This window comes from Malus domestica, chromosome 08 (assembly GCF_042453785.1).
Source record: "Malus domestica chromosome 08, GDT2T_hap1".
In the NCBI taxonomy this organism is placed as follows: Eukaryota; Viridiplantae; Streptophyta; class Magnoliopsida; order Rosales; family Rosaceae; genus Malus; species Malus domestica.
The window spans coordinates 7,375,197-7,396,277 of record NC_091668.1 but is presented as its reverse complement, the minus strand read 5'-3'; the positions used below and the strand labels follow the sequence as shown (position 1 = coordinate 7,396,277).

At 37.5% G+C, this 21,081-nt stretch overlaps 2 protein-coding genes and 1 long non-coding RNA gene across 13 annotated transcripts; 2 read left to right on the top strand and 1 right to left on the bottom strand.

Moving 5' to 3' along the window:
- Positions 1-1,612: 1,612 nt before the first annotated feature.
- LOC139187743 (putative disease resistance protein RGA3) lies at positions 1,613-4,498 on the top strand. Its single transcript, XM_070826228.1, has one exon. The coding sequence runs from the start codon at positions 1,613-1,615 to the stop codon at positions 4,496-4,498; it is 2,886 nt and encodes a 961-aa protein (XP_070682329.1).
- Positions 4,499-6,109: 1,611 nt separating this feature from the next.
- On the top strand, positions 6,110-13,259 carry LOC103428796 (putative disease resistance protein RGA3). Of its 10 annotated transcripts, none has more exons than XM_070826110.1 (4): positions 6,185-9,255; positions 9,544-9,630; positions 12,201-12,524; positions 12,882-13,259. In XM_070826110.1, exons 1-2 carry the CDS (start codon positions 6,291-6,293, stop codon positions 9,573-9,575), a joined length of 2,997 nt encoding a protein of 998 aa, XP_070682211.1. In that variant the 5' UTR covers positions 6,185-6,290; the 3' UTR covers positions 9,576-9,630; positions 12,201-12,524; positions 12,882-13,259. The 10 variants fall into 10 exon arrangements, with proteins under 10 accessions (XP_070682219.1, XP_070682212.1, XP_070682211.1 ...); XM_070826113.1 differs by having other exon boundaries at positions 6,186-9,309; XM_070826115.1 differs by having other exon boundaries at positions 6,186-9,309; positions 9,538-9,630.
- Positions 11,325-15,790, bottom strand: LOC108172658 (uncharacterized). 2 transcript variants are annotated; one of them, XR_003775307.2, is made up of 6 exons: positions 15,278-15,708; positions 14,230-14,356; positions 13,401-13,519; positions 12,173-12,453; positions 11,726-12,031; positions 11,325-11,625 (listed from the first exon to the last, which is right to left on the bottom strand). It is a non-coding gene; the product is annotated as an uncharacterized lncRNA (long non-coding RNA). The 2 variants fall into 2 exon arrangements; XR_011583390.1 differs by lacking the exons at positions 11,325-11,625; positions 11,726-12,031; positions 12,173-12,453 and having other exon boundaries at positions 13,225-13,519; positions 15,278-15,790.
- Positions 15,791-21,081: the final 5,291 nt, after the last annotated feature.

Below are 21,081 nucleotides of genomic sequence, written 5' to 3'. Positions count from 1 at the left end.
AGGTTGGGGTAGTGTTCCCTTAATTTTCCGAGTGAGGAAAACTTCTCGGTTGGAGACTTGGAAAATCCAAGTCACTGATTGGGATCGGCTATATGAATCTTAGAACGCCATTGTGCTCGATCCTGTGTCATGTCCTTCGTTAGATCCAAGTACTCTAAGTCTTTTCTTAGAGTCTCTTCCAAAGTTTTCCTAGGTCTTCCTCTACCCCTTCGGCCCTGAACCTCTGTCCCATAGTCGCATCTTCTAATCGGAGCGTCAGTAGGCCTTCTTTGCACATGTCCAAACCACCGTAACCGATTTTCTCTCATCTTTCCTTCAATTTCGGCTACTCCTACTTTACCCCGGATATCCTCATTCCTAATCTTATCCTTTCTCGTGTGCCCACACATCCAACGAAGCATCCTCATCTCCGCTACACCCATTTTGTGTACGTGTTGATGTTTCACCGCCCAACATTCTGTGCCATACAGCATCGCCGGCCTTATTGCCGTCCTATAAAATTTTCCCTTGAGCTTCAGTGGCATACGGCGGTCACACAACACGCCGGATGCACTCTTCCACTTCATCCATCCAGCTTGTATTCTATGGTTGAGATCTCCATCTAATTCTCCGTTCTTTTGCAAGATAGATCCTAGGTAACGAAAACGATCGCTCTTTGGTATTTCTTGATCTCCGATCCTCACCCCTAACTCGTTTTGGCCTCCATTTGCACTGAACTTGCACTCCTCTGGCCTGGAGACGGTTTTAGGGCTATTTTTGGCCTTCTGGCCCTCTGGACCCTTCGGTTGGAGATGGCCTAAGGATAATATTTCGCCAAAAAATACCCCTTATGATAACGAAACAGTAGTTCGAAGGGATAGATATTAATTTAAAAATAGATAAATATTCCTCCTCCACTGCTACATATGTTTAAAACAGTGGAGGAATGCCTAATTTATTCATCAAAACATTCAAAGATTCCTTGTCAAAATGAGAGACAACCAACCAAACTTATACAACATTATGTAAAATGCAAAACCTTAAATGCAAGTTCAACATTATTCAACACAATTTCTACTGCTCAATAACATTGTATCATAGTGAAAGCATCATCTCTATCACTTAATTACTTGTGCATGTACAACTGCATATAGCCAGGACATAGACTTATTCTATTCTGTAAAGAAAAGCACCTTCATTTGGTCATGGAATCCCTCTCGCCCTCTTTCCCACTCACCCGTCGACCTTGGAGACCATAGCCATGGAATCCCATCTCAAATCGACTCTCAGTTTTCTTGTTCGTGAGTCGAAGATGATACGAAGCCAACGAAATCAACAATTGTTTCTTCCACGCCACTCAATTCTAAAATTCTTTGTGTGAATTGTCTATCTAACTTTTGAGACAAAGATTCGTACTTTCTTCCTGAGTGCAATTGTATAAGGAAGAAAAGAGAATAATTGTTCAACAAGTGAGGGATAACTCACCTCTTCCCCTACCATTATTATTTGTCTAACACGCCCATATTCTAATCTCAACATTTGGCTACCAGAACGGTAATACTATTACCATACCAATCCTGAAATTCTTGGTTCAGATCTCTTGGTTTTCTCTGTTTCCACTGGTAACCCAAAAATGGCCGAGGCACTCATTTCCATGCTTCTCGAACAACTGGCTTCGGTAACTTACCAACACGTCGAACAAGAGGTGAAGCTGGTTTTGAATGCTAAGAAAGATGTTGATGCATTTGCTGCCAACCTTGATGCGATTTGTGCTGTGCTTGAGGATGCGGAGCAGAGGCAAGTGAAGGAGGCCAGCGTCAGAAATTGGCTGGAGAAGCTGAAAGATGTGTCGTACAAGATGGACAATGTGCTGGATGAGTGGAAGACTGAAATACTGAAACACCACGTTGAGAAACAAGAAAAGCACGGTGGAAGTACTTCTTTTGTTACTAAGAAGAAGATGAAGGCGGTATGTTTCTCTATTCCCACCTCTTGCTTTTGTTTTGGCCAAGTCAGTAGAGTAATTCGTCATCGTGACATTGCTCTTGAGATGAAACGTCTGAATGAAAATTTAGATGTGATTGTTAAGCAAGGACAGATATATAAATTTCTCCGCACAGAGAGAATGATGATTGAACAACCTGAGCGAGACGAAACTACTTCTTTTGTTGATGCATCTGAGATGTTTGGTAGAGAACAACAAAAGGAGGTTTTGGTTAGCAAGTTGTTGAACGATAGTAGTCAAGAAGAGAGCGGTCTCCGTGTCTTCCCTATTGTTGGGATGGGAGGAATGGGCAAGACAGCTCTGGCCCAATTGGCTTTTAACGATGAGAAGGTTAAAGCTTGTTTTGATATCAAAGTATGGGTTTGTGTTTCGGACCCTTTTGATGAGATCAAAATTGCCAAAGCCATCATTTCCAGTGCCGAAGGTGTCAGCCCAAATTCAGATTCTTTGGAAGATTTGTTTCGGTGTATGTCTGAATCCATTAAAGGAAAGAAGTTTCTCCTTGTCCTAGACGATGTGTGGACTGAAGACCAAAGAAAGTGGGAGAAATTGAAGTTGCCATTACGACATAGTGGCGCCCGTGGCAGTAGAATATTGGTGACCACTCGAAAAGAGGAGGTTGTTCGTATGATAGGAGCTCTCACTCAAAAGATCGATTTGGAGAGGTTGAGCGAACCAGATTGTTTGTCAATATTCAACCGCATGGCATTTTTTAGTAGAGATAAAGATGGTGCGTTGGAAACCATTGGTGAAAAAATTGCAAAAAAGTGCAAGGGTTTGCCTCTTGCTGCGAAGACTCTGGGCAGTCTCATGCGTTACAAGAAAACGAAAAAAGAATGGCAGGAAGTTTTGGACAGCAAGATATGGCAGCTAGAAAAGTTTGAGCAAGAGGTTTTCCAACCATTATTACTGAGTTATCTTGATTTGGCACCTGCGGTCAAACGATGCCTTTTATATTGTGTTATTTTTCCAAAAGATCATTTGATCGATAAAGATTATTTGATTGAGTTGTGGATGTCACAAGATTATCTCTATTCGAAAGGAAACACAGAGAAAGAAATAATTGGCCAAAGGTTTTTTGATAATTTAGCAATGCGATCTTTCTTTCAAGACTTTGAAAAAGACCGTGATGGAAATATCTGGAGGTGTACAATGCATGATATTGCGCACGACTTTCTGCAGTATCTTACTCAACATGAATGCTTTACAATGGAGGTTAAGGGTGGTAACGATCCAACAGAGGCCTTGGGTGATAAGATCCGCCATTTGACCTTAGTGCTTGCACCGTGGGGTCCACTCTCATGTGTTTTGTCTTTCAGTTGTGATCTACGTACTCTTGCAACTTTTGATTCACGTTTCACCGATGTGGACTCAACCTTGATCTCGCAGTTGAAACATCTTAGGACATTGAATTTAAGCAGTAATTCTATTGAAAAGCTTCCGGAAGAGATAGGTGAATTGGTGCATCTGAGGTTCATTGATTTGTCTAACAATCGTGGGTTGAAAAAGCTACCGAATGGGGTGTGTAATTTATACAATTTGCAGACATTGCGCCTTAATTGGTGTGAGGAACTTGAAAGTCTACCTCAGAGCATGGGAAAGTTGATTAACTTAAAGCATCTTTATGTTGAGGGTTGCGATGAGCTGAAGTACTTGCTGAAAGGGATTGGGAGATTAACAAATCTAAGAAGACTAGATTGCTATCGTGTTGGCGGTGGTAAAGACGACGATGAAGCGTTCAAATTGGGAGATTTGAGAAACTTAGACCAACTTCAGGGTGGACTCAGCATGTATATTTTTGGGGATGTGCAAGTTGCTGCGGGTGAGGGTGAGAAAGCATCACCCCTGGGGAACAAACAACAACTCTCAAAATTGAGAGTATCTTTTTTTTATTGTGAAAGTAGTGTAGAAATGCTGAATTTCTTACAACCGCATCCAAATTTGGAATCTTTATATATTGAAGGGTATAATGGAAGCAGTGCCCCCCACTGGATCATGTCATTAAACAATTTGAGATTTCTTATTCTTGATAGATGGGAAGAATGTGAAGTTTTACCTCCTTTGGGAAAATTGCCGTCCCTCGAAACACTAGAACTTGGGATGAAAGGAGTAAAAAAGGTTGGAGTTGAGTTTCTGGGAATAGAAAAGGAAACGTCATCAGCATCATCATGCATTACTCTATTCCCAAAACTTAAAGAACTAGGATTTTTGGAAATGGAGGCGTGGGAAGAGTGGAAAGGAGTGGCAGAGTGGAAGGAAGAGGATTCTCATATTACCATAATGCCATGCCTTTCTTCTTTGAAGTTTGAGAACTGCGAATCGCTAAAAACATTGCCAGACTTCTTGCGGAAAACACCACTTCAAACACTTGTCATCAACCACTCTGGCAATCTTGCACGAGGCTGCCAAAAAGGCAGAGGAAAGGAATGGCCCAAGATTTCTCACATCCCCAACATCAAAATCACAGGTAGATTACCTTTTTTTTCTGACGATGAGGGTGACGTCATATTCTAAGCAGAGGATGCTGTTTAGTTGCATGAGAGGCCGTCCATTTCTGGTAATTAAGTTCTTTTCTATTTATTTACCAACTCACTCTATTCATTTTACTTGACAAATTACAATATTCCAACTAAACAATTTATGGGGTAGAGCTTTTATTATACTTGATCAAATAGATTAGAGGTTGTAAGAATACATACAACTATAGAAATTAAGAAATTAAAAATGTTAGATATGATTATGTTAACACGACGTTGTATTCATATGGAAGAAGTTTTACACTTGCACTAAAGAGTTGTGATGAGCTTATATATATGATTCAACCTTTGTAAGAAAATACATTTTGTTGAACGTTTCGCCAACATACTTCCTATAAACACTACATTGTGATTGACAGTGTATCGTAGTGTTGGTTAGAGAATTGGATTTCATTTCAGTTATATAATACAATAATATACAATTAATAAATGAGAGTTTTCACCCTTATTATCATCGAGGCATTTGTTAATAAAACTTAACACATAGTAACAGGTAGTTAAATAGAGACAACATCGATAATATTGGTGGTGAACCTAATAGACTTTTAAAGTTTATCTTGGTATCAGAGTAGCATATTCTTTCGACATGTCCTAGGCCTGATTTACTGGGCTCAAATTTGCCTCCTTAAGTGGGGTTTTTGAAAAATTGTACTAGCTCCAACATAAGGATAATGACGTACTACAAAAAAATAAAAAATAATCTTTCCAGATGACTATCCAGGCGAAAATTTTTGTCACGAAAGATCAAACTTCTTCGGTAAAGATAAATTTTTTCCATGAAAGATTTCGTCAGCATATCCTTGCCATCAAAGATCTTGTCTAACAGCTACAGTAAGTTTTACCAGAAAAATCTCTCACGATAAATCATAGCTAGCGAAATGAAGCCGCATGTTAACCTATTATGTGGGCATAAATTAAAGTACCTATCCCGAAGAAGGGTTCCTCGCATGCTGGGGAAAGGTATCTCTGGCGACGAAAAGTTCGCTGGTAAAGGTAATATTTCGCCAAGAAAAACAGCTTATGATAACGAAAGAGTAGTTCGTAGGGATAGATATTAATTTAAAAATAGATAAATATTCCTCCTCCATTGCTAAATATGTTTAAAACAGTGGAAGAGGAATGCCTAATTTGCTCATCAAAATATTCAAAGATTCCTTGTCAAAATGAGAGACAACCAACCAAACTTACACAACATTATTCAACACAATTTCTACTGCTCAATAACATTGTATCATAGTGAAAGCATCATCTCTATTACTTAATTACTTGTGCATGTACAACTGTATATAACCAGGACATAGACTTATTCTATTCTGTAAAGAAAAGCACCTTCATTTGGTCATGGAATCCCTCTCGCCCTCTTTCCCACTCACCCGTCGACCTTGGAGACCATAGCCATGGAATCCTGTCTCAAATCGACTCTCAGTTTTCTTGTTCGTGAGTCGAGGATGATACGAAGCCAACGAAATCAACAATTGTTTCTTCCACGCCACCCAATTCTAAAATTCTTTGCGTGAATTGTCTATCTAACTTTTGAGACAAAGATTCGTGCTTTCTTCCTGCGTGCAATTGTATAAAGAAGAAAAGAGAATAATTGTTCAACAAGTGAGGGATAACTCACCTCTTCCCCTACCATTATTATTTGTCTAACACGCCCATATTCTAATCTCAACATTTGGCTACCAGAACGGTAATACTATTACCATACCAATCCTGAAATTCTTGGTTCAGATCTCTTGGTTTTCTCTGTTTCCACTAGTAACCGAAAAATGGCCGAGGCACTCATTTCCGTGCTTCTCGAACAACTGGCTTCGGTAACTTACCAACACGTCGAACAAGAGGTGAAGCTGGTTTTGAATGCTAAGAAAGATGTTGATGCATTTGCTGCCAACCTTGAAGCGATTGGTGCTGTGCTTGAGGATGCGGAGCAGAGGCAAGTGAAGGAGGCCAGCGTCAGAAATTGGCTGGAGAAGCTGAAAGATGTGTCGTACAAGATGGACAATGTGCTGGATGAGTGGAAGACTGAAATACTGAAACAACAAGTTGAGAATGAAGAAGAGCACGGTGGAAGTACTTCTCTTGTTACTAAGAAGAAGAAGAAGAAGGCGGTATGTTTCTCTATTTCCTCCTCTTGCCTTTGTTTCGGCCAAGTCCGCCGGATAATTCTTCGTCATGACATTGCTCTTAAGATCAAAAGTCTAAATGAAAATTTAGATGAGATTGCAAAGCAAAGAGGAAGATACAATTTTCGATTCATAGAGAGAATGATCAGTGAACAACCTGAGCGAGAGAAAACTTCTTCTTTTGTTGATGAATCTACCATATTTGGTAGAGAACAACAAAAGGAAGTTTTGGTTAGCAAGTTGTTGAATGAGAGTAGTCAAGAAGAGAGGGGCCTCCTTGTCATCCCTATTGTCGGGATGGGAGGAATGGGGAAGACAACTCTGGCCCAACTGGCTTTTAACGATGAAAATGTTAAAGCTTTTTTTGAGATCAAAATATGGGTTTGTGTTTCAGACCCTTTTGATGAGATCAAAATTGCCAAAGGCATCATTGAGGGTGTCGGAGCTACCAGCCCAAATTCAGATGAATTGGAAACTTTCTTGCAATGTATGTCTAAATCCCTTAAGGAAAAGAAGTTTCTCCTTGTCCTAGACGACGTGTGGACTGAAGACGAAAGAAAGTGGGAGAAATTGAAGTTGCCATTAATACGAAGTGGCGCCCATGGCAGTAGATTATTGGTGACCACTCGAAAACAGAAGGTTGCTGATATGATGGGAACTCCAACTCACACGATCTATATGGAGAGGTTGAGCGATCAAAATTGTTTGTCAATATTCAACCGCATGGCATTTTATAATAGGGATAAGGATGGTGTGTTGGAAGCCATTGGTAAAGAAATAGCAAAAAAGTGCAAGGGTTTGCCTCTTGCTGCAAAGACTATGGGTAGCCTCATGCGTTACAAGCAAACGAGGAAAGAATGGCAGGAAGTTTTGAACAGTAAGATATGGGAGCTGGAAGAGGTTGAGCAACAAGTTTTCAAACCACTATTACTAAGTTATTTTGATTTGGCACCTGCGGTCAAACGATGCCTTTTATATTGTGTTATCTTTCCAAAAGATCATGTGATCGATAAAGATTATTTGATTGAGTTGTGGATGTCACAAGATTATCTCTATTCGAAAGGAAACACAGAGAAAGAAATAATTGGCCAAAGGTTTTTTGATAATTTAGCAATGCGATCTTTCTTCCAAGACTTCCAAAAAGACAGTGATGGAAATATCATGAGGTGTAAAATGCATGATATTGTGCATGACTTTTTGCAGTGTCTTACTGAACATGAATGCTTTACAATGGAGGTTAAGGGTGGTAACGATACAATAAAGCCCTTGGGTGATAAGATCCGCCATTTGACCTTAATGCTTGTGCCCGAGGGTCCACTCTCATGCGTTTCGTTTTCCAGCTGCGATCTACGTACTCTTGCAAGTTTTGATTCAAAATTCACCATCATGGACTCAACCTTGATGTCGCAGTTGAAACATCTTAGGACATTGAATTTGAGTGGTAATTCTATTGAAGAGCTTCCGGAAGGGATAGGTGAATTGGTGCATCTGAGGTTCATTGATTTGTCTAACAATTATGGTTTGAAAAAGCTACCGAATGGGGTGTGTAATTTATACAATTTGCAGACATTGCGCCTTAATTGGTGTGGGGAACTTGAAAGTCTACCTCAGAGCATGGGAAAGTTGATTAACTTAAAGCATCTGTATGTTTGGGGTTGTCATAATCTGAAGTACTTGCCGAAAGGGATTGGGAGATTAACAAATCTAAGAAGACTAGATCAGTGCCCTGTTGGCGGTGGTAAAGACGACGATGAAGCGTTCAAATTGGGAGATTTGAGAAACTTAGACCAACTTCGTGTTCTCAGCATAGAAATTGTTGGGGATGTGAAAGTTGCTGCGGGTGAGGGTGAGAAAGCATCACCCCTGGGGAACAAACAACAACTCTCAGAATTGAGTATATCTTTTGATTGGAAAGACGGGGAGAGAAGAAGTGCAGAAATACTGAATTTCTTACGACCGCATCCAAATTTGGAATATTTAAGAATCAATGGCTATAATGGAAGCACTGTCCCCAACTGGATCATGTCATTAAACAATTTGATATTTCTTGATCTTGAAGATTGGAACGAATGTGAAGTTTTACCTCCTTTGGGAAAATTGCCGTCCCTCGAAAGACTTGAGCTTTGGGGTATGGAAGGAGTAAAAAAGGTTGGAGTTGAGTTTCTGGGAATAGAAAAGGAAACGTCATCAGCATCATCATGCATTACTCTATTCCCAAAATTGAAAAAACTCCAGTTTTTCTATATGAATGCGTGGGAAGAGTGGAAAGGAGTGGAAGAGTGGAAGGAAGAGGATTCTCATATTACCATAATGCCATGGCTTTCTTCTTTACACTTTTTTCGGTGCCATCAGCTAAAAACACTGCCAGACTTATTGCGGAAAACACCACTTCAGACACTTCACATCATTGACAGTGGTTATCTTGCACGAGGTTGCCAAAAAGGCAGAGGAAAGGAGTGGCCCAAGATTTCTCACATCCCCAACATATATATTGATGGTAAACGCATAGTGGAGGCAGAGGATGCTGTTGAGTTACCTGAGAGGCCTTCCACTTCAGGCATAGTGGAAACAGAGGATGCTGTTGAGTTACCTGAGAGGCCTTCCACTTCAGGCATAGTCGAGGCAGAGGAAGCTGTTTAGTTGCATGAGAGGCCTTCCACTTGTGGTAATTAAGCTCTTTTCTATTTATTTACCAACTCAGTCTATTCATTTTACATCAATCCAACTAGACAAGATTCCAACTAGACAAGCATAACTGCATATATAATGTTGCAAGGCACTTGTAACTCGGTTAAGACCATATTCCAGGTCCCGAGTACGATTCCTCCTCTCCCAATGCTCTAGTTTTATTTTATTTTTAAAATCTCTGAATTTGAGACTTAGCTGCTACTAGTTACAGGTCCCGAGTACAAACAATGCTGCCTGAAATAAACCGAAACCATTACATTGGAGCTGACTTTGGCTGGGTGCAAAAATCATCGAAAAGGTAATCTCAAAATTAATTGGGGTGTTTAGTTTATGCATACATGTATTATGAAATAGTGCTAATCAAATACAGCTAAATTTGCTTCAATATCATCAAATATGCATACACCCGGGGAAGGAAATAATTCAAATAGAATTGAGATAACCTTTTGCATGTTTGAACACGCGAAGAATATTATGAGTTCTAGCATCCCAAACTCGAACCACGCCATCTTCTAATCTAGAAAAAAGGTCGTACCTAGTGCACAAGGCTTCCACTTTACGCAGGGTCTGGGAGAGGTGAATGTCGACTAGCCTTACCCCCATTTATGAAGAGGCTGCTCCCAAGTCTCGAACCCGAGACCTACCGCTCATGGGCGAAGGCACTTGCCATCGCACCAAGTGCGACCTCTGATACCATCTTCTAATCTAGAAATCAAATAATTTCCAGAAATGCCGTATGCTAAGCAAGTAACAACTTTGCTGTTCAAAAGTCTAAAGTATAAAGTTGTGAGTTAAATGAGTTTTGCTTATTCAAAATATACTAAAATGAATGTTCCTCAGGTTCAGTTCCCCAGAATGCAAGGCCTGTCATAACTAAAGGTAGAATGCAGGGTTCTTAAAACGTGCAACAATCTTGGGCAATTATACTTTGAAAAACGAAAAATACAGATTTAAAAATTAGACAAGTGTTAACCGAAGAAAACTCAAAAGGTTGCCTATAGGAAAAGAGAGAAACCTGTGATTCAAGAAACAATCGATCATATGCAATCCATTCTTGCTGTTAAGTGGGCTCTCAGCACTAAGTGCACCAATATCGTGATTTGCAATGGACTTGTAACTCCCAGTATCGTGATTTGCAATGCTCTAGTTTTATTTTATTTTTAATCCCAAAACTATATGCAAGAAAGTAACAATTTATAGTCACAAAATTATCGAAAATCATCGAAAAGGAAGAGTGCGGAAACAGGTAATCTCAAATTAATTGGGGTGTTGTGTTTATGCATGCATGCTTCGTTGACCTTTTCAAGTTTTTTTTCATTAATCCTGCCCGCCTGACTGTTGCGAGTGCTGTTAATGAACGCAGGGCTCACATACGTTCTCTTTAGAAGAAGTGAGATGGAAATGGAGAGAAAGCTGCATGCATTACTAAAACCGGTGGTTGGCTGCTGCATTACAGATTTCACTGGAATGGTCTTTTCCTTTGCTTTCGGGCAGAATGAAGATCGTCTGGACATAGGCACATTCGAAGGCTCCATTGCGTGGTGTGTGTAGTATAATGCAAAAAGCTCCAGACTTGTTTGAGGTCTCCGGTAGAAGTCAGAACCAAGAATACAACACAAAAGGTGATCTTAATACAACTTCCTATATATTTCTCAGCAAAATGCTGTCAAACGACTAAAATGTTAATTCACTGGACCTGCAGAGTACAGTGCAAATTTTATGTAAATACTATAGGAAATTCAAGAAACCTGTGATTCGAGAAACAATCGATGATATGCAAGCCATACTTGCTGTTAAGTAGGCTCACGGCATTAAATACAGCAACCTATATCTTGCCATCTCTACCACTGGCAAAGAAGACATTATCACCAGGATCTAGTGCAATCGCATCAATTATAGTAGGGAAAAACAATATTTCTAAATAATCTCCCTCTTCCTACGCTCCAAACCTAAGAAATTTACATCCAAATGAAAATTACAAAACACATGCAATTTCAAGAATGCAGTGCTTGTTTGTTTATTGGGGATGAATACGAATGCATCAGTAAATAATAGGCAAAAGACATGTAATAGATATTGAGGGACTAAAAGAGTGTGCTCCGTAAAATGTCCATCAGCATTTCAGAGCTCAAAAAAAGATCAATTCAAAGAGACAAAAAAAATGATTAGGAAAGTTAACCTCCCATAAGTAGATATTCCCTGATGAGCCTCCGACAACAATGTACATGCCTTCGCTGTTTGCAGCGAGTGGATTGATCAGTGCATCTGGGAAGCTCTTGACATCAACTTGCGGCTGCACGTCAAAATTCCCAAAATTCAATTAAAATGCAAGCTTTATCAGTTGAGGCAGTTCATCAAACAGATTGTGTGCATAATAAAGGAGGTCATCTTACCTTGGACCAGGACCAGTACTGAACAAACAACAACTCTCAAATTTGAGTATATATTTTTCTGATTGTGGAAGAAGTGCAGAAACACTGAATTTCTTACGACCGCATCCAAATTTGGAATATTTAGGAATCAATGGCTATAATGGAAGCACTGCCCCCAACTGGATCATGTCATTCAACAATTTGAGATTTCTTCATCTTGCAGATTGGAATGAATGTGAAGTTTTACCTCCTTTGGGAATATTGCCGTCCCTCGAAAGGTTGATCGTTATGAGTATGAAAGGAGTAAAAAAGGTTGGAGTTGAGTTTCTAGGAATAGAAAAGGAAACGTCATCAGCATCATCATGCATTAACTCTATTCCCAAAACTTAAAAAACTCGAATTGCACATGTATAAGTGGGAAGAGTGGAAAGGAATGGAAGAGTGGAAGGAAGAGGATTCTCATATTACCATAATGCCATGCCTTTCTTCTTTAGAGATTGGGTACTGCAGTCAACTAAAAACACCGCCAGACTTCTTGCGGAAAACACCACTTCAGACACTTGTCATCAACTGCTCTGGTAATCTTGCACGAGGTTGCCGAAAAGGCAGAGGAAAGGAGTGGCCCAAGATTTCTCACATCCCCAACATCACAATCCAGCCTGAATATTATCATTTTGATTTTGATGATGAGGGCGAAGACATCGTCGAAGCAAAGGATGCTGTTGAGTTACCTGAGAAGCCCTCCACTTCTGGTGAGAGGGTGAAGGCATAGTGGAAACAGATGATGCTGTTTAGTTGCGGGAGAGGCCTTCCACTTCTGGTAATTAACCTCTTTTCTATTTATTTACCAACTAACTCTATTCATTTTACACCAATGTTCTAATTTTAGGCTTGAGCTTTTATTATACTTGCCAAATTACAAGATTCCAACTAGACAAGTATAACTGTATATATAATGTTGCAAGGGGACTTTTTAGCTCGGTTGAGACCATATTTGAGGTCCCGAGTTCAATTGCTCCTCTCCCAATATCGTTGTATGAAAAAAAAAAATAACAAAATGAGTATAAGCTATAAGGTCATGGGTGCGTCAATATCATGATTAGCAATGCTCTAGTTTTATTTTGTTTTTGTTAATCCTACCCGCCTGAGTGTTACTGAGTACTGCTAATGAATGCAGGGCTCACACATTTTCTCTATAAGGGAGGTGAGATAGAAAGGGAAGAGAAAGCTGCATGCATTACTAGAACCGATGGTTGGGTGCTGCGCTACAGATTTCACCTGGACATAGGCACATTCAAAAGCTCCATTATGTGTGTGTGTGTATAGTATGTATATGAGGTCTTCAGTTATGTATGTGTGTGTATATAGGCACATCCAAAACTCCATTATGTGTGTGTGTACAAGAACTTTAGCCCCTGCATTGCCGCATGAATGTCAAATTGATTATAAGCATTGTATAAAAGTGTTAGAATGAGGAGCTACTTGTGTTGTAAGCGTTGTGTGTAAATATGTAAAAACTATTTATACAAAACATATACAAAGTTTTTATATAAAATATATAGTAGTTGTTGACAACTCTACATACATATAGTGTTCAAAATCTAACTGCTCCTATTTTACTGATATACAAATTGATGTTAGCAATAAAATTATAAGAAGAAAATGGTGGGAGGGAAAGAGGGAGAGTGAGCTTTACAGGTGAGCAAGCCCATTGAATGCTTGGTGTGGCTTGTTGGAGACGTGCAGACAGCTGCAAAACTTCAGCAAATAAATTGATAATGCTTGTGCTCTGCTCTGTTCTTTTGCAAGCTGATCCTACAAAGCACAGACAAAACTTGAAAAACGATGCCAATCAATGAAAGCTAAACACCCCCATCCTTAATCTTTAATAAAACAAAATACCAAGGAAAATTTCAATAATAAATGTTTTTTCATACCAAAAACGAAACATTTGAAGTAAATATTTTACTTTGAAATTTCAACATTGGCTTAGTTCAGACATTATTATCTTACTTTGAAATTTCTCCGACGGAATGTGCCTACAGTGTTCGTAGATGACCGTTGTAGAGTAGACATTAGGTGGACAACTCTTTGACTATGTCATTAGACACATTACAAAAGCTTACTTTCCATAACCTTTGCATGTAACTTACAAATTCCCAACTACATTTGTCATTTGTGTGTCCTCAACTTTCATTGCGCAACCACATTTACGATTGAAACATTAACCAAATCCAAAAAAACAAAAATGTGACACTCTCTCTCTCTATGGCTTTCTTACTACACAAAAAGTTAAGTTATCCCCCACATGCAAAAATAACAACAAAAAACAGAACAAAGGCACTATATTTGTAACAGCCAAGGCCAGCAAAAAAATTCAATCCAAAAAGTAGCCAAGCACGCTTCCACCGATATGCATCATGAAACACATTTTAAGCTATCTGGATAGACTATCCAACAATATTCGCCGATACACTGTTGCAAATATGCCTCTATAAAAAACACATAACGTTGAACTCCATCACCTTGTTGTTATTGACCTCTTTCTCAGTCGGAATTGTCGGAGCTTCGGAATCCAATCCGTCAGCTGGAACTGTGGCGGAAGAGACTGTCGATCAGGGCCATGTCGCCTTCAAGCGCCTGCGGCTAGAGCTGAAGAGGGGAGTCAGAATTATAATATATCATACTGACAACAGCATTATTTTGAATTCAGTTTTGCAGAATTATTTTGAATTCAAGAAATAATGTTCGTATAACATATCAATAAGCTAAACAGAATTCTCCTTGTGAGAGGAACCCAAATAATGTTCTAGTTATACAATTTGTTGGCCTAATTCGACAGAATTCCATGATCTTAGAAGATGGAATTATATAGTAACAAACACCAAAGTTCAGATTTCCAAAGTTTTAGGAGGGTGTATTCAATTGAGATTTTGAGAGATTTTAAGTCTTTTAATGAATCTAGGGGTATTCAATCATGATTTTATGTGATTCTCTTAAATTTAAGATGTATTCAATTAGAATGATAGTTTATTAAAATCCTTAGAAATCCAGATGTATTCAATTAAGATTTTAAAGAAGTTTATAGTATTCTAGGTGTATTCAATTAGAAATTGATTTTAAAGAATTTGAGAAAGTTGAAGAATTAGAGGGAATTGGAGAGATTTCGTAGTGTATTTTAAGCATCCACAAATCTCACCTCTCTCCGTGAGATTTCAAGAGAATTTCAAGGGAATTGAATCAAAATTTTATATGGAATATCTACAAATGAATTAAACTCCAAAAAAATTCATGGATTTATAAATCATTTAAAATCTCTCAAATTCTCAATTGAATACACCCCTAACCTTTTTAAGTGAACTAAGTGTCCATGGCTTACAAATCCACAAAACATTGAAAATTACGCAGCAAAAATCTACCGAAAATAACGTAAAACACAAAAGCATCCAGAATATCACAACCCAGAAGTTAAAATTACCAGATAATCAGTATCAAAAACCCATAACCCAAACTTAAAAGCAAAAAAAATTATTAAATAATTATAAATAAAAAATAAAAAAAAACCAATGGTACCTGCTCTGTTACACGTCGTAAAATCAGAATCTTCATGGCCATGAGCAGAGGCTTCTTGGAATCGGAACCGTCCTACTGCTTCAATACAGTGATCTCGCCGAGCTGGGGGACTGAAATTCGAAAAGAAAATTTTACGTCCCTGCAGGTCGTAATCGGCGAGAGAGTTTGGGTGGTGGGACGTGAGGAAATTGGGTGAGTTGCCGTCTACAAGAAGAAGAGAGAGAGTTTGTGTGATGGGAGAAAATTGGGTGGTGGGAGGAGGAGAGAGTGTTTGGCTGGTGGCGGGTGAGGAAATTGGGTAGGTTCGGTGAGAAGAGGGCTTTGTGAGTTGAGTGAGGAAATTGGATGGGTTCGGTGAGGAAGAAGAAGATTGGGCTTTTGTGGGTCCGATGAGAGAATTTATTGGGGTTGGAGAAGAAGAAGAAGAAAACACTTAAAAATACAACACACTTACTAAAACTTAAAAAAAATTATTTGTGAATAGCAATCGTCATTCTCTTTGTCCTTGTTTTTTGAGTAAATTGTAGCTATGGTCCTTTAACTTTAACTCAATTGGAGCAATGGTCCCTCAACTAAAAATCCATTACCTTTGGTCCCTCAACTTATTAAAACGTGTAGCTATGGTCCCTCAACTAAAAATTCATTACCATTGGTCCCTGAACTTTAATTCAAGTGAAGAAATGGTCCTTTAACTTTAATCTAATTGTAGCAATAGTCCTTACAATATAACTCGTTTTGACAAAATTTTTGACATAGTTGACGAAAAGAACCATAATTATACACTTTGATAAGTTGATGGACCCTAATTATATAAATGGTCATTCCAACATAGCTTATTTTGACAAAATTGATGAAAATGACTATAGCTACACATTTTGATAAGTTGAAGGACCAATGTTAATGGATTTTTAGTTGAGGGACCATTGCTCCAATTTGATTAAAGTTGAAAGACCATTTGTACAATTTACTCTTGTTTTTTTTTCCAGCGAATGAATTTGTATAAAGATAATTATTATTTAAAGTGAATAATCAGGACAATTTCATTACCAGTGCTTTTGCTTTATTCTTGTTTTCTTAAAACGGGTGGAGATATTCTAAGAGACTAACCGCATCTTGTTTCCAAGGACAAATGGCCCAAAACAAGAAGAAAAGGGCCTAAACCCTCCTATGCAAGATGGCAAGGTAAAACATATTGAGGCCTATGCCCATACAGGAACGTGACATTTGTCCCCTTAATTTGGTTATCAAGCAATGTATGATGTGTCTTAGTGGAAATTGGAATATTGATAGTTGGAGGTGGTCCAGAGATGCAGAGAAGGACCGATGGGAGGCAATTCGAAGATAAAGATGCACATGACACCCCAATCTGCCCATCAATATCGTATGCATCATGTTGTTAAACATTTCTTCTTAAATCTTCTTATGCTTCTAATCTCTATCTCTATGCATATACAAGCATTCTCAAGAATTACTACTTCTTTTCCTAGATATTATGTTTTTTTTGTCAACAGTTAAGAGATTCGAATTTGACACTTTTTAACATTGAAAAAGGAAAATTATCACTTGACCAAATGACCAATACCTAGTTGATTTTGGTCCACCACATAACACTTAATTATGTTTTTATTGTTTTTTTAAAGGAAGGGTTGATGGCTTCGCCGCTATGGCAGTCCACCTTTCTAGCTAGGGGTTGGGAAGATTTACAAAGGCATTTCAGTTTCCTCCTGACCACCATCGTCTGATTTACCAATGTCAATAATCGAAACCAGGAAAAGCCGTGTGAAATATGAACTTAAAGATATGTTTTTGTTGATCGTTCAATATGTTATTTTGCCTGCAAATATAGCAAATAGAGTAGGGAAGTCGACATCTAAAATTTTCTTATATATCATATTTTATTTTATAAAATAGATGATTGGTATTAGTTCTACAAAATGGGCAAGTAGGTAGAGTAGAGGTGGAAGCTGCCCGCCCACTCACAGTTGATCGGAAAAATGCATCAGAAATCCTCAAATTGCACTTTTTGCAAGGAAATCACAGCTTCCATGCGCCCTAAAGAATAGTCAGCAGCACAGCAGTAAAGAGCAGGAAGATGGGAGTTTGCCAAAAAAAAAAAAAAAAAAAAAGAGCAGGAAGATGGGATATCATATCAGATCATATGGGCGACTAGATTGATGACTCTGCATGTTTCTGCGTTCTAGTGGAAGAGACAAGTTGCATTCAGCAAACGGTGCTCACCGTCCCACTTTATCGGATCTGTGATAACTTTACACCATGGGCTTGCGGGCCCACTACCCATCTCCTTTCCTCTCCTGAAGAACGAGATCTATATTACATAAAAACAAATTTATCGCTATCATAATATATCGATTCATGATTAATATCATGTATATATTTTTAACATAAGGTTACAATATAGCCAGGGGCAAACCCATGAATAGGCAAGGGCGTCAGCTCACCTTCTGAATTTAATGAATCTCCATGGATGACTTAGGTGTTGTCCCTTCAAAGGTTGGAGTTGCCCTTCATACGTTGCCATCAACTGCTTGGTATAATGCCTTGAAGAGGAGTTGTCCTTATTATTATTATTTTTTAAATATTACCTAACCAAAACGGCGTTATTTTGAGCTAGGTTATTTTATTAAAAAAAATTATCTGCATGCTGTAGCAAACCCCTAACTCAATTCCAATTCTTTAATCTGAATCCAACCAAACTCAATCCCTAACGCCCAAACTCCCACCACCCCATATTGACTTTTGTTCTATTAGTTGGTATAACTTCAGTGCAGAGAGTTTTTTCGCTATGAATATTGTAAAAAGTATGTTGTGTTACCGAATGAGAGATCTATAATTGATTGACAGCATGATTGTTTATATTGAGAGCATGTTTTTTCTTCCATTGATAATGAAGCTATGATGCAGCGTTTTCAAAATATGAAAATACATCGTGGACAATTGTAACTTATATTGTTATTTCTTCTATAAATTATAAATGATAAAGTTAAAGTTCTTATATTTTTAAGGAATATTTATGAACTTTTACATGATCCTCCAAATATTTTTTTTCTAAATTCACAACTATATTTTTCTTTATAAATATAAAAATTTGAAGTGTAAAATGAAAAATGAAAAATGTCAATAATAATTTACTTTTTAAATTGAGAATTGTAATAGAGATTATCGTGGGGTTTGTTTTGTTAGGCTGATAGCTTTTAAAATGTGGAATCAACGTTGCATCTTTTGGACCCCTCTGCCCACCAATATGTCGTGGAATCTTTATTTGACCCTACTGTTTCCTAATTTCTCACGTCTCTCATTATTATACATTAGATTCGATAAAAGTTTAGTTTTCACACTAATATCAATGAACTAGGTGTGATTATTATCTTTAAACTTGAACTTTATTCAATGAAAATAACCACCCTTTTGTATATATATAAAAACAAGTTGAAAAATAATTTACGTGAAATTACTCTACCGACTAAGAAGTGTCATTTTACTCAAAAGTTAAATTGATGGACACGCAGAAGGGGCAAATTTAAAATTTTGTATACATATGAAATTATAAGGGCATGTTTACTTATTATAAATGAGATAAAGTGAGAAACTTAAGAACAGGGAAACTAAGGAAAGAAAATCAGATCAACTAGTATTCTAGTTGATTGATTGATTTATTTTAAAAAAGGGAACCAGCTGGTGCTTCACCCTGCAGTCTATCTTTTTGGAAAGACTCGTAATGACATTTCAGTCTTCATTGGCCATCACCATCACTAGGAATTGAACCCAGGGCATGCCTGTGGAATACGGGCTTGGAATTCGTCCTCAACCGATGGGCCACCCCGTGTTGGTTTTTCTGTTTATTTGTTCCTGATATTTAGGTATTTGATTACGAATTTTAAGTAAAAGTTAACACTTTTTTTAAATTCTTAGTTTTTTTTTTTTTAACAACAAGAATATGTATTTAAATGTTAATATGGAAATTGAAATTAAATTATAAAATAACAAAAAATTCATAACAAGTTTCACTTTAAAATAGTCTTCTTGACGTTCTCTGAAGCTGAATTAGAAGAACTTAGATTCTTCATTTCTAAAGGAGAAATCTGTGGATTCATGTATGTTGCCTTAGCCTCTATCGTACAGTGCTCACCTAAAACCACTTTCGTGTCGTGTGTGGGTCTTTTGATTGGAATTGGGAATTTTGGGACCATCTGCATAAAAATATCTACTAAATTTTCACGATGATTCATGACCCCACGGAAGCAGCAATTAACCTTTTTGTAGTTTCTCAATTATTATTCTTGGGCCTATATAATTCAATTTCCTAATGGAGGACGTATGACCATAGTTAAGAGCTTGAAGACGGGCAAATTCATTTTTGGTATAAAATATGAATCTCACAACAAAAACCTACGGCCCATTCGTTGTATGTCTGACAAATAGATATTCCGGACAAGGATTGTCTGTTCTCCCTTTTTTCATGCACTTCTATTTGTGTGGTCACGGTTAAGTCACGTCAACATTTTATATTACTATTTATTTTTATCTTATTATCTTTATAAAAAAATAATATAAAATGTTAACGTGACTTAATTGTGATCATACAAAACAAGAGAGCTTGAAAGGGCAAAAGGGAGGGCAGATAATCTTTGTCCATTCCAAACCAATCTGCGTAATCTTATAAATTATAAGTTTTTGTATATGTTTTTTGGAATTGACATGTTAAAGAGATTTTTTTATAATACAAGTAACATCTGAAGAGAAGGAAGTCAAATTCAGGATCATGAGTGTAGAAGATTTTTTAGAATAAACGCTCTTATCACCACCTTGATGTCTGAGTTAAAATTTAATGTCAAGTAAAAAGATATTTATCGATGCCACGTAGCGGTGAAAATTCATTGGTAAGTTTTTCATACAAAATTCTTTGAATATAGATAAGGTATTCTTAATCAACTAAGTTACACGCCATCACAACACATATGATAGGTTTGATACCTTTAATTAACTTGGCTTGAACTAATAATAGGAATTGGCTAAGATTATATCTGTTTGGGTTTGGCTGGTTCTATTTAGGCCTTTCCTTTTAAATAGTTTAAAATATGATCACATAACGAATGTATAATCCCAACTTATTCAGTTGGTAATTAACTATATACTTCATTTAAGTTGGAATTGGTGCTAAATAGCGCAAATTAAATCTTAATCCAATCAATTAAACGCCCCTAAAGGGTTGCAAGAAAACATGAAAGAAATTTATTTGCCTCCATCTTTTAATTCGTTGAATATTTGAGTCTTGTCCCGTGATGAACGAAATTGAAAGAATTATATTTACATGGATTTGAAAAATAAAAATTTACAATTGAGGTGACAGTGAGTGTGGAAAATGAAGAGGGAGGAAAGAATTGAATTGGCACAAGCAACATGAAAAGTCTCTCCAGATAGTGGGACGAATGGAGCACTCTTTCCGACACTCTACCAACTCATACAAAAATACAACGCTATTCTCCAAACCAAACTCTGACTACGTGCCCAACCCACCACCATACAGTAAATTATCTGTTTTTTGTTATGTTGTGAAAACATAAAAACCAATGACAAATTCCGATTTATTTACTTTTTTCGGGTTTGGAAAGATTATAAGGAATTCTACCTTATATATAATTATAAAGAAAACTAATGAAAATGACTTGAAAATTTTGAGTTTTAATGATAAAAATAAAATAAAAGGTAAATTAAATAGTACCATGATTGACTTTTTAATGTCAAAATGTGATTTTTCGTTAAAATAAACAGTTAAAAAAATTTTC

What these genes read in the sequence shown, in the direction of transcription:
- LOC139187743 (XM_070826228.1), top strand. Translation starts at nt 1,613, where the DNA reads ATGGCCGAGGCACTCATTTCCATGCTTCTCGAACAACTGGCTTCGGTA.
- LOC103428796 (XM_070826110.1), top strand. Translation starts at nt 6,291, where the DNA reads ATGGCCGAGGCACTCATTTCCGTGCTTCTCGAACAACTGGCTTCGGTA. An exon ending in TGAGAGGCCTTCCACTTCAG is followed by an intron (nt 9,256 to 9,543) that starts GCATAGTCGAGG and finishes TACTAGTTACAG; the next exon opens with GTCCCGAGTACAAACAATGC.